This window comes from Colossoma macropomum, unplaced genomic scaffold (genome assembly GCF_904425465.1).
Source record: "Colossoma macropomum unplaced genomic scaffold, Colossoma_macropomum, whole genome shotgun sequence".
In the NCBI taxonomy this organism is placed as follows: domain Eukaryota; kingdom Metazoa; phylum Chordata; class Actinopteri; order Characiformes; family Serrasalmidae; genus Colossoma; species Colossoma macropomum.
In genome coordinates, this window is record NW_023494791.1 from 44,744,557 (window position 1) to 44,757,219 (window position 12,663).

At 38.8% G+C, this 12,663-nt stretch overlaps 1 protein-coding gene across 2 annotated transcripts in view; it reads left to right on the forward strand.

Moving 5' to 3' along the window:
* The window catches only part of kcnh5b (potassium voltage-gated channel, subfamily H (eag-related), member 5b), an 81,316-nt gene that overhangs the window by 7,238 nt on the left and 61,415 nt on the right, over positions 1 to 12,663 (forward strand). For both annotated transcript variants that reach the window (XM_036573518.1, XM_036573519.1), the window contains exons 3-4: positions 6,137 to 6,243; positions 7,669 to 7,797. In XM_036573518.1, the coding sequence (XP_036429411.1) occupies positions 6,137 to 6,243; positions 7,669 to 7,797 (236 nt within the window). The remainder of the gene's footprint in view (positions 1 to 6,136; positions 6,244 to 7,668; positions 7,798 to 12,663) is intronic.

A 12,663-nucleotide genomic window follows, 5' to 3' on the forward strand; every position in this document is an offset into this window, starting at 1 on the left:
TCACTACTTTCCAAAACCGCTGCAGCAACTTCAGCAATTCCAAACATTTTACACACCATTTCATGTGTGTCTGAGGTGGCTGAACAAAAAACGGAAGGTTTCCAAAGTGAAAGATGAGGACTGAGTAATTTCCTGTGAGTTGATTGGTCAGTTACATGCACAGGAATCCACCAATTACAGGCGAGAGGCAGATAACGGGCACACACATCCACCAGTTACACACAGTGAGAGGCAGGTGGCGTGTGTCTCAACTTATCTTCATTGGCTCATAACTCTGAATGATCTCATGATAAGATGGGATGGAAAAGGTGACTCTACAGATTCAGGAACTGTTTGAACTGTATTTCTGTGCTGTTTTATTGCAAAGATTTTCATGGAAGCACAGAGAAACATCTAATTTGACACACCATCGTTTGTCGATGCCAGAGAGTTAAACAAATTTTAATACATCATGGAAAACATTTGATAAGGAAGAGATTTGGCCTCATTCACCAACCATTCTTAAGAAAAAAAATCTTACACAGTTTTCACCAAGATTCTGACATTGACCAATGTTTTCTTATGTGGTTTAAGATCACGTCATGAATCTGACGTAAACTTTTCCTTTGGACCTTTCTCAAGAACACATTTAAGAAAAAACCCAATGTTTCTACAACAAGATAATGACGCTAAGCACACCGCTGAGATCAAGACATGCTTATCAAAAACAGAAGCTTGTGTTCTCAGAACCTTTTCTTAACCTAGTGCTTTAAAACAGAACAGTAAAATAAAAGCCTGGAGACGAGACGGGGTGTGTGGAGTCAGTACAGCTTAGAACATATCATTTCAGTGGATTATGGTTCAGTTATGTTCCCTGACTAAAGGTACTGAGATGAACCCTTGAGGGTTTCCCCCCAGTGACAGGAGGGGCACTGCCCCAGTGACAGTTTACTACCTTTTTTTAAAGGTAGAGTGACAGACTAAATATTGAAAAGTGTGTTATAATATTTATGTTTTCTGTTTTTTCACACTGAAAAATGAATAACTTGTACATAAAGGCCATTTTAACTGGAAATAGGAAAGGGCAGTTAGTTTCAGACTTCTGCACAGCACTGTATGTCCATATGTTGATGCATGTGCATAAGCTAGACAGGTGTGTCTTGTGTGCACGATGTCCTCGTTGCTGAGGGCTCTTAGTGTAAAATGACCCCTGTGCGGTTTCCATGGAGAAATGTTTCTATAGGGGTCATTTGGCTTAATGCCTACATGGAAAACAAAGTGAGAAAATACAGTATATTCATCTGAATAAACATGTCTGCCACTGTTTTGGTTCAGAAGCTTGTTTCATCTGCATTAGTCATTCTCTCTCATCATTCATTCAGGTTATCTGTGGTCATATTCTATAGAGAAGTGGTGACCATCGTGTCTACTGGGTAAATTACTTATGAACTGACTGTCAAAGACACTGCTTGGTGTCTGCAGCTTATTTCAGAGTGTCTGTACAGATGAGTCATGCTAATGTGTGTTAGTGACCCAGACAAGACGGGTTGGACTTCTTAACCCTTTAAAAATGTGGCTATTTCTGCTGTTTAATCTGCTCTTCTCTGTTATTCACATGATTTTCCAGTGCTGTCGTTTGTTTGATGGGTAAAGAATCTGATCTAACAAAGCCAGGAATGTATAGATTTTTATTCAGTCTGTCTCACTTACTTACTTTTTGAACATGTAAACACATGAATAGGAGTACACTATATAGAAAGAAGTATTGGGACACACCTCCTAATTATTGAGTTCAGGTGTTTCAGCCACACCCATTGCTAACAGGTGGATCAAATTAAGCACATAGCCTTGCAGTCTCGACAGACAAACACTGGCAGTAGAAAAGCATGCCATCACTGGATTCTGGAGCAGTGGATTCTGTGGAGTGACGAATCACGCTTCTCTATCTGACCGTCTGATGGACGAGTCTGGGTTTGGCGAATGCCAGGAGAACGTTACCTGCCTCACTGCACTGTGCCAGCTGTAAAGTTTGGTGGAGGAGGGATGATGATATGGGGTTGTTTTTTCAGGGGTTGGTCTAGAATCCTTAGTTCCAGTGAAGGGAAGTCTTAATGCTCCAGTAGACCAAGACATTTTGGACAATTCTATGCTTCTAACTTTGTCAGAACAGTTTGAGGAAGAACCTTTTCTGTTCTAGCATGACTGAGGACCAGTGCACAAAGCAAGGTCCATAAAGGCATGGCTGGGTGAGTTTGGTGTGGCTCTGACCTCAACCCCATTGAACACCTTTGGGATGAACTAGAACAGAGATAATGAGCCAGGCCCTCTCGTCCAACATCAGTGTCTGACCTCACAAATGCTCTTCTGGATGAATGGGCAAAAATTCACATAGACACTCTCCAAAATCTTGTAGAAGCTTCCCAGAAGAGTGGAAGCTGTTATAGCTGCAAAGGGGGACCAACTCCATATTAATGCCTATAGATTTAGAATGGGATTCATAAAAGCTCCTGTAGGTGTAATGTGTGGGTGTCCCAATACTTAGTCCGTATAGTGTATGTTAAACACCAGTCACTTGTTTTGTTAAACAAATAAGAAGCTCTTACTGATCTAAATGGTGCTCTGAATAAGTTTGTGCGCTCAGTGCATCCAACAGTAAAGGAAGCCTTGTGCATGTTTTACACAGTGATAGGAAAGATGGCAGCACTCTATGGATACACCGATCAGGCATAACATTATGACCACCTCCTTGTTTCTACGCTCATTGTCCATTTTATCAGCTCCACTTACTGTATAGGTGCACTTTGTAGTTCTACAGTTACAGACTGTAGTCCATCTGTTTCTCTGCATACTTTGTTAGCCCCCTTTTACCCTGTTCTTCAGTGCTCAGGACCCCCATGGACCCTCACAGAGCAGGTACTATTTGGGTGGATGATCATTGTTAGCACTGCAGTAACACTGACGTGGTGGTGGTGTGTTAGTGTGTGTTGTGCTGGTACGAGTGGATCAGACACAGTAGTGCTGTATAGTAAGTGGAGCTGATAAAATGGACAGTGAGCATAGAAAAAAGGAAATGGTCATAATGTTATGCCTGATCGGTGTATCCTGTGGCCAATATGTACACACATACACTGTAACTCTTCTGGCCTCAGATTTAAACAGGTTTAAGATGTTATCAGCAAGTTCTCAGAATAGATCTGCGTGAGACGTTCGGCTTCATAGAGTTAAAGCACAGAAGATCATTATGATCATATATGCTGTACTTATGCAGGTGTTGATTATTTTTTGTGGTGCTGTCTTGATTCCCGTATGAATTGTAAATGTAAATGTTGCCACTGTTTTGCTTCAGATTTACACACATTCTCCTTTGATTGTACACACACAACAAAAATGAAACCGATGAATAACAAAACGGTTGGTGAAATTTGTGTCGGCTCATTTTACGATCATATTTGACTGTATGCAACTTTGATGATTAAAGACCAGAGGGAATTAGCCTGGTCAGGACGCTCTCAGCGCACAGTGCAACAACACTGACAAGCTAAAGGCCTCCTGTGTGTGTTGCAGTCTTCTGTAACATGAGTATTGCAAAGGCCAATATCGTGATAACGATTAAAAATTAGACATTGTGCAGTTCTAATCCCAAACTTAATCTCACTGTATTTGTATGCCAGATGAATTCAAATAGACAGATTAACTTTCTAACCATCTTTCAGTCGTCTATGGGGGAAGATCCAAATAAAGAAGGACCCTTAGTGCTTGTCTTTGAGATGGTGACAACTGTGACAGCTCTCTGCACGAACACACGAAACAAGACCCGCTTGAGTCTCAACAGCAAGCAGCGCTTATTTTAACTGGTTTTGATTTCAGTGTGAGCTTCAGTTCCCTGCCAATCCAGCAGGATGATCAAAATAATGGTTTCATCTATTTAAACTCTTTAAACCTGACACAACTCAGCAACCCTAAGGGCGCTAGCTTGTTTGTTGAACAAACACTGAGTGTGTTTACATGCACTCGATAATACGATAACTGCATAAACATTCTGATTTTGTCAGTGATGCGATCAACGTGTTTACATGCACTTAAGTAATCAGATAATGGGGAAACTCCGGGTCTACATGAGTCAGACAGTAATCAGTTATCTGCTTTACAACCAGCCAATAAACTCACAGAAGAAGACATCATGTAAACGTAACGTAAAACTCCGATTTCACTTTATCTGAAAATATGAACATACATCATCTAGAAGATGAAGAATATTTAAATCCTTCATTTCGTCGAGCATGTAGTCGGTTTCAGCATCACTTCAAAAGTGTTTTGCTGCGTCTCGCGGCAACGCCTCTTACTTCCGGTACCGCCGTCTGTTTTCGTACATGTGCAGACTGAGAAGTTCGAAAGAAATCAGAGTAAGAGTTTACATGCACTGAGAAATCTGATTACTGAGCTAAAATCCAGCTCTCTTTATCAGATTTGTGAATCAGATTTCTAGACCTTACTCTGATCTAAGAAATCAGAGTGTGCTGTTTACATGACCATTTGAATAATCAGATTAGAAATCTGATTATGATCAGATTACTGAGTGCATGTAAACACTCTCACTTTGGTGAAATGTCAGATTAACATGGGTTTTCTTTTATCCCAAATGTATATAAATGTTTACAAAAGTATAGACAAAATGTAGGCCTCAAACTGGCAGTTACTACTGTGTTTAGCTGTGTTTAACACACTTTTGTCCATGTTTATAGTTAAAAGTGTGTCATACAGTGTCAGATTACTTAATTACAAGTGTATGATGAGGCATGCAGTTAGCACAATGCTAATTGGTTCAACATTAACTTTGTAGCTCCAGTGCCAAACTAAGGAAGCAAACTGGACACAAAACATGTCTTGACTGTTTACATTTTCATGGTCAGATTTGTTTTCCTCCTGAATGAGGAGAATGAGTTCAGAAGACAATTTTAATTTGATTAAGTGACCCTTATTAATCCCACAACGGGGCAATTTCACCTCCGCATTTAACCCATCCATGTAGTGAAACACCACATACACACTTGTGAACACACACACAAGGGGACAATGAGCACACTTGCCCGGAGTGGTGGGCAGCCCTATCCACGGCGCCCAGGGAGCAGTTGGGGGTTACGTGCCTTGCTCAAGGGCACTTCAGTCACACACTGTCAGCTCAGGGGAATCGAACCAGCAACCTGCTGGTCACAGGGCTGGTTCTCTAACCTCCCACCCATGACTACCACCTTGAAGCCCTTGAAGTCTTCAGTGCAAATTATCTCGATATAACATTATAATAACTCCTTTAATTCTAACACTAAAAAGTGCAACTTAATCTACTCTTTACCAGCCATAACATGATGTTTCAGTGCTGTTGTTGCATTTCATTTATATTCTTGTTAGCTAGATCCTTGAGAAAGGTGCTTCTTGAAAGGTTCTTCAGTGAAAGCAACGAACAGTTATATATAGAACTTGACAACTCAAAGCAGGATGCTGTTCTTCAGTGGTCAGGACCCCCATGGACCCTCACAGAGCAGGTACTATTTGGGTGGTGGATCATTTTCAGCACTGCAGTAACACTGACGTGGTGGTGTGTTAGTCTGTGTTGTGCTGGTACGAGTGGATCAGACACAGCTGTGCTCAAAAAACACCTCAGTGTCACTGCTGGACTGAGAATAGTCCACGAACCAAAAATTTCCAGTCAACAGCCTCCTGTGGGCAGCGTACTGTGACCACCAATGAAGGACTAGAGGACGATTAGCTCATACTGTGCAGCAGCAGATGAGCTATCGTCTCTGACTTTACATCTACAAGGTGGACTGACAAGGTAGGAGTGTCTAATAGAGTGGACAGTGAGTGGACACAGTGTTTAAAAACTCCAGCAGCACTGCTGTGTCTGATCCAATCGTACCAGCACAACACACACTAACACACCACCACCACGTCAGTGTAACTGCAGTGCTGAGAAAGATCCACCACCCAAATAGTACCTGCTCTGTGAGGGTCCATGGGGGTCCTGACCACTGAAGAACAAGGTTTGACAACTCAAAGCGGGACCTTTTAGCGTCTGTGTGTTTGTATAGAGTCATCATTCTCACCCAATACCAGTATAAACACATGCTCTCTCTCTCTCTCTCTCTCTCTCTCTGTCTAGTTTTATGTATGGTGAGCTGACCGATAAGAAGACTATAGAGAAGGTCAGACAGACTTTCGATAACTATGAGTCCAACTGTTTCGAAGTTTTGCTCTACAAGAAGAACAGTGAGTATATCGTACACCCCACACAGACTTACAGTGAGTAATGAACTCTCAATAAAGCACTGAATTCACTTCATTCATGTTTACATTATTTCCACATTAATTAAATTCATCAGCACAGTCACTGCTGAGATGGCGGGAGCTGGAAGAAGCACTGCTGATGTAACAGAAACATGCCATAAACGAGTCATGAGAGATGTCATGATGTTTGATGTCACTGTGTTTAAATATACTCTTAAAAAATATGGTCCTTCAAGGGTTCTTTAGTAAAGACACTGGTTCTATGTGGAACCATGAGCACTCAAAGAACCATTTGCATGATTAAATGGTTCTTTGCATTGTGAAATGGTTCTTCAGATTGATGGAAAACGTGCTATAGATGGTCCTATATAGACCCTTTTTTAAAGGGTTCTATATAGCACCAAAAAGGTTCTTCTATTGTTATAATATCAAGCTTGTTACAATAGAAGAACCCTTTTTGGAGCTATATAGAACCTTTGAACCATCTACAGCCCATTCTCTATGGAAAGAACCCTGTAATCATGCAAAGGGAGTGTTCATGATTCTATATAGGACCATTTTCTTTACTAAAGAACCCTAAAAGAACCATTGTTCACCAATTCCTTAAACCCAACAGTTGGGTTGTTAATTTACAGATATTGTCTGTAATTTTACAGATTTTGCATACAATAAAAAAAAACAGTAAACTACAATAAAAACTTAGTTATTTTGCATAACATGAGGACTTTTTTACAGTGTGAACCTCAGATACAAGAAAAATATAGGATATTGACTTTAAATAAATGAAGGGTGGTCTCTGACACTGCGCAGTGAATTACATTAACATGTACATTTATATTCTGTTTATATTCTGACAGGTATGAGTATATACCTTTGATCTTTTCTTTGTTTTGATGTGAAAAAAATGACATAATTGTGACAAAAATGTAAAAGGTGTTTTTTATTTCCGCAACACAAGAACGTAGACAGAGAAATAACTTTTCATCAAGTTCAGATCGTAATAAAATAATAAAATGTCTCCTCTTCTTATAAACACAAACGTGGTAAGTATCGAGAGTTTAGAATCTGCACTTTCTACACAATTTCTCCACTTATCATAATAAGCCACAGGTGAGAAACTATCTACTAATATGAAATTACAGCATGCTATTGTTACTGCTAGTGGTTTCTATGGGTTAATGGAAGCTGATTGTCTGCAGAGCTTCACTCACATCGTTTCTGACAGCCTGAGTGAGTCTGACATCAATCATGATGAATCTGTCATCAACAGCAGCCCTGAGCTGCGGGGAAACTCATTAGCTCTCAGTGTAATATACTTACAGAAAGCCTCTCTAATCATTCAGCTCTGAGTTATCTCAGTAGATTTACTGCGTTACGTTTGATGTTCTGCTCTTTGACATTTGTCAGGAACCCCGGTGTGGTTCTACATGCAGATCGCACCAATCAGGAACGAGAACGACAAGGTGGTGCTCTTCCTGTGCACGTTCAAAGACATCACTGCTTTCAAACAGCCCATCGAGGATGAGAGCACCCGAGGTGAGAACATACAGCATCGTGGGCAAAAGTTTGGGTGCCTATAATTGAACTGACATGATTTGTTGATATTCTAAGTGAAAAGTTTACAGGTAACACATTTAAACACACAGTTATGGTTTATTTACTGAGAAAAAAAACACAAAGTGTGACCTGTGCAAACATTATAGCACATTTTCTAAATGTAATATTTTTTTCCCAAAACATTAAACAAAATGACTTAAAATTCTGTGCTAAAATTAGCAGAAAATGTCATATTTTTTAATGAAAAATTATTAACAAAACATGTAATTTAACCAGGGTGTTCAAACTTTTGCGTATGACTGTACATGCATACGTGGGTCATTCTACCAAAATAGGACAGAGTCCCTTGCATTAGGACCATTACACAGTTAAAAATGTTAAAACTGTGCATATTTTAACCCTCTATTGCACGACGTTGCCTCAAGGCAACAAACCCATTTTCCTCACTTCACACTAACATTATACATATTTAATGACAATGACAGGGTTAATAAAAAAGGGAAGAGTTTGAGTAAGTCAAGAAAAAGCATGCATTTGGTCATACTACGTCTTAGTGGACACTTTTAAACCTCTTCATTAACATTCAGTATCTTTTTTTTTGTTATGATAATTTGCAGAAGTATGTTTGTTGCCTAGAAGCAACAGTTTAGCGCAGTGGAATGGATTTAGCCAGTCACAAGCCTGATCTCACCTCTTCAGGGAACATGGATCTATATCATTTCATCCCATTGTCGCACTATGTTCCTTCAAGGCAACATACTTCCAAAGGATCCCTGCGCACATTATTATGTGTTTTGGAATTTAATAATCACGTTGATTTTAGGCAAGAAAAGCTAATTGAATATATTTTTTTAAAAATTGCTCTCATAATATGTGCAGTAGAGGGTTAAAAACAACTTTTTTAAATGATAAATGTTTCACTGTTTTCAACAATTCAACAATACTTTTTACAATTAATTTATTATTGTATATTATGTATTATTATGGATTTAATCAATCAATCATTTTTTTAATCTAATTAAAACCTGTTATTACTTTTGAAGACGTTAAACTGTCCTCTTTTGCTATGAACAACCAAATTCAACAATACGGTGTAAAAATTCATATACTGTATTTGAAAACACACATTTTCTAAGCCGCTTATCCTTCTGGGCAGTATTTGAAGACTGCTGTTCATTTATAGAAACAGAATGTAAATTCACAAAAACAAATGATCAGCTTTTTTAAACAGACATTTGTGTCTGATTTAATGTTTTTTACTGTTACTGGTGAAATATTGTATATCACAACTAGTTGAACTAGTGAAACATTTGGAAGGCAATATTTCTAAGAAATGTAAATGTTGTCATTTTGCAGATTTTTACTCTCCTTAAGAAAATATAATTTTAATGGGTTTAATCTGGCGCCCCTGTGGTCGGACTTTTTACCTGTTTTAATAGATTTAATTTTTATTGTGTAGTAAAAAAACTTCTTAAGTAACATTTTCTTTGTGTCCTCAAACTGAAGAAAAGTCCACCCTGTTACTTTACCTTGCACATATCTGATTTTACAGTGTTTCATTTTACAGTTATGAAATTAGGATGACCCACAGGAAATTACATTGGTTTGGTGCAAGAATCCTATTTCTCTGGATTTTTCATTGTTGTCGTCGCTTGGTTGTCAACATGTCAACCCTGCTACTTTAAATTAACTATTAATTTATTAATTCATGTATTATTTTCCATACATAATTAAAAAATACTATGATCACCATGTCCTCTAATGGCTTTCAACACTACTGAAATAATAACCGCTACCATTAGCCCCAAACCAAAGCTAACAGGCCTGATCTCTAAACATTTTTAAAAAGTTTGAAAAGCAAATTGTCCACTTTTTTGCTGAGTGACCCTCACAAACACACCTCTTACACACTTACTCGCACACTTTTAAGTTATTTACATGTGAATATTGTGCATAACGCCCAGTATGTATATGTGTATAAACTATAACACTTCGATTTCCCACCATATTGAGTGCAATATCTGGATTATACAGTTTCATTATTCCTATTTATTATTAGCTTCTGGGTCAATGATGACACAAAAAGTATTAAAAAGAAAGTTTGTTTACATTCCATATAGAAATGTCCATAATTAAACAGTCTATATGCAGATCTTGTTGCTAAGCAACACCACTCAATCAGCAGACTATCCTTCAGTGATGACGGTACATTTACTTGATGACGAGGTTGCATTGAACTTGTTACTTTACTTCAGGGCTGTTATTTTTTTTTCTATGGCTGGTGGTTGTTGCTAGGTTACAGGCTAATAAAGAGATTTAAAAAATGAGGCTGATATTGGAACTCATACAGTTCCTGTCAGCCAATCACAAGTACATTATATTTAGGTTAATAGTGCATTAATGCAACCCCATTTCCAAAAAAGTTGGGACGCTGTGCAGAATGTAAATAAAAATAGGATGCAATGATGTGCAAATCATGTAAAACATGTTTTTAAAGGAAAATACTACAAAGACAACACATCAAAAGTTGAAACTGAGAAATTTGATTGATTTTTGAAAAATATATGCCCATTTTGAATTTGATGCCAACAACATGTTCCAAAAAAGTTGGGACGGGGGCCTGTTTACCACTGTGTTTCATCACCCCTTCTTTTAACAACACTCTGGAACTGAGGAGACACTGCTGACGTTTTGAAAGTGAAATGCTTTCTCATTCTGGTTTGATGTAGGATTTCAGCTGCTCAACAGTTCGGGGGCTCATTTGTTGTATTTTTTATTTCATAATGTGCCAAATGTTATTAGTGGCGACAGGTCTGGACTGCAGACAGGCCAGTTTAGCACCTGGACTCTTTTAATATGGAGCAATGCTGCCGTAATACATGCAGAATATGGTGTGACATAGTCTTGCTGAAATAATCAAGGCTTTCCCTGAAAAAGACGTCGTCTGGATGGCAGCATATGTTGCCAAAAAATGAATATATTGTTCAACATTAATGGTGCCTTCACAGATGTGCACGTCACCCAATAGTATCACGTCAATCACGTCAATAGTATGTTCGGATGAAGCTTATTGATGACGTGATACTATTGGGTGACGTGCACATCTGTGAAGGCACCATTAATGCTGAACAACATTTACATGTTTTGGCAACATATGCTGCCATCCAGACGACGTCTTTTTCAGGAAAAGCCTTGATTATTGTCTACTCGCACATCTATAACAAAATAAACTGCTTTGTAAATGGAAAAAGTTTCAAATTTGAGCAGGTAGACAAATGTGATTAAACGTGATTAACATCATCACAGTAATGTGATCAATATTCATTTCTAATAGTTTGACAGCTGTTCTACTGTATCTTATACCGCCACATTGTCTCGTATCACACATCCAATGGCAGTTAATTCAATCCTCCAACTTCCTGTGTACACATGCACACACACTTTCTCCCTGAGGGTCCGTCTGTCTCCTGTGGGACTCCAGCTCAACATGTGATACACACGCATCACTCACATGTGGAAGCCGCATGTGAGTGCTGTGTGATGGAAGACTCTCAACAATAGAGCAGTAATACTACATCGCTGCACAACCTGATCTCAATCAGTTACCAATCATTTTGATGCGTTTCCCTGTATTTTCCCCATAGATCAGGTGTCCAAGCTTTTTTTAAAGGGGGCCAGGATGGACCTTTTATATAAATACCTGAGGGCTGGTCATTCTTTGCCAGAATGTTAGTCATAAATAATTTGAAATACAGCGTGATTCAAAAATATAAATCCGATTTCAAAATGATTTATTTCACTTGTAAATCAATGCAGTAAACTGTAAATGGTTTAAGTGAGCATAAAGTTTATTATGTAATTTTACAAGTGCTCAACCTCCTCCAGCTGTACAGACAACATCAACACCATAGTCAAATTCATCCCATACTCGACTGAGCATGTGGGGTGTTGCTGCACTCACGGCTCTTTCAGTGCGATTTCGGTGATCATCCAGTGTTGTGATTGGTTCCTAGGCGCCTCACAGTTGTAAAAATATGGCGCTTTGAAATCGGATGAATCTTTTCGAACCAACCTGTATTCTGTAATCAAATATGAAAAACACAAACATACAGAAAAAGTTATATTTATTGTACAAACTACTGAATTTGTTCTGATAAAAAATTGCTTTAGTTTTTTTTGTCTTAAGTCCATCATGGATTTTAAGGTGAAGTGCATTACAGTCTCTTGACATTTGAGGCACACATTTGTTACGGCTCTTGACGAATAAAGTGATGCTCTTGAAATTGCCGGTTGTCACTGTCAGCTGTAGTTATGACTGAATGTCATTTAGTAAATTAATTTGCAGGTTAAATAAATTAAATTAATTAATGTTTACAGCACTGCAGTCGCCATAAAATGAATAACGAATATCGGAACGTATAGGCCGGAGGGCCGGTTAAAATCAATCTGTGGGCCACGTCTGGCCCTGGGGCTGGACTATTATTGGTGAGTTTTGAGTCAGTAGGTTTTCTGTTCTTTTCTAAGTCTGGGAAACATGAAACTACTGTCGATGGTACAGATGTGGCGCATGGAGAGCAGATTAAAAAAAGCTGGAGCATTCCTTTAAAGGTGGCCTTAGGAGAGGCTTCCATCAGGACTTCAGGCTTCTCTATGACTTTGTCAGAGCCTCAGAACCTTCCCAAAACTCCTGCATTCAGACGTTTACCCAGCAATGTCATCAGCAAGAAAACAATAGTACCAAACAGGCATTGACTGGTCTGCTGGCTATGTTTGAGCTGATGAGGAGAGACAGTGCTTTTCATATATCAAAACACTGACGCTGCTGTGTGTGATCTGTCAGGAATA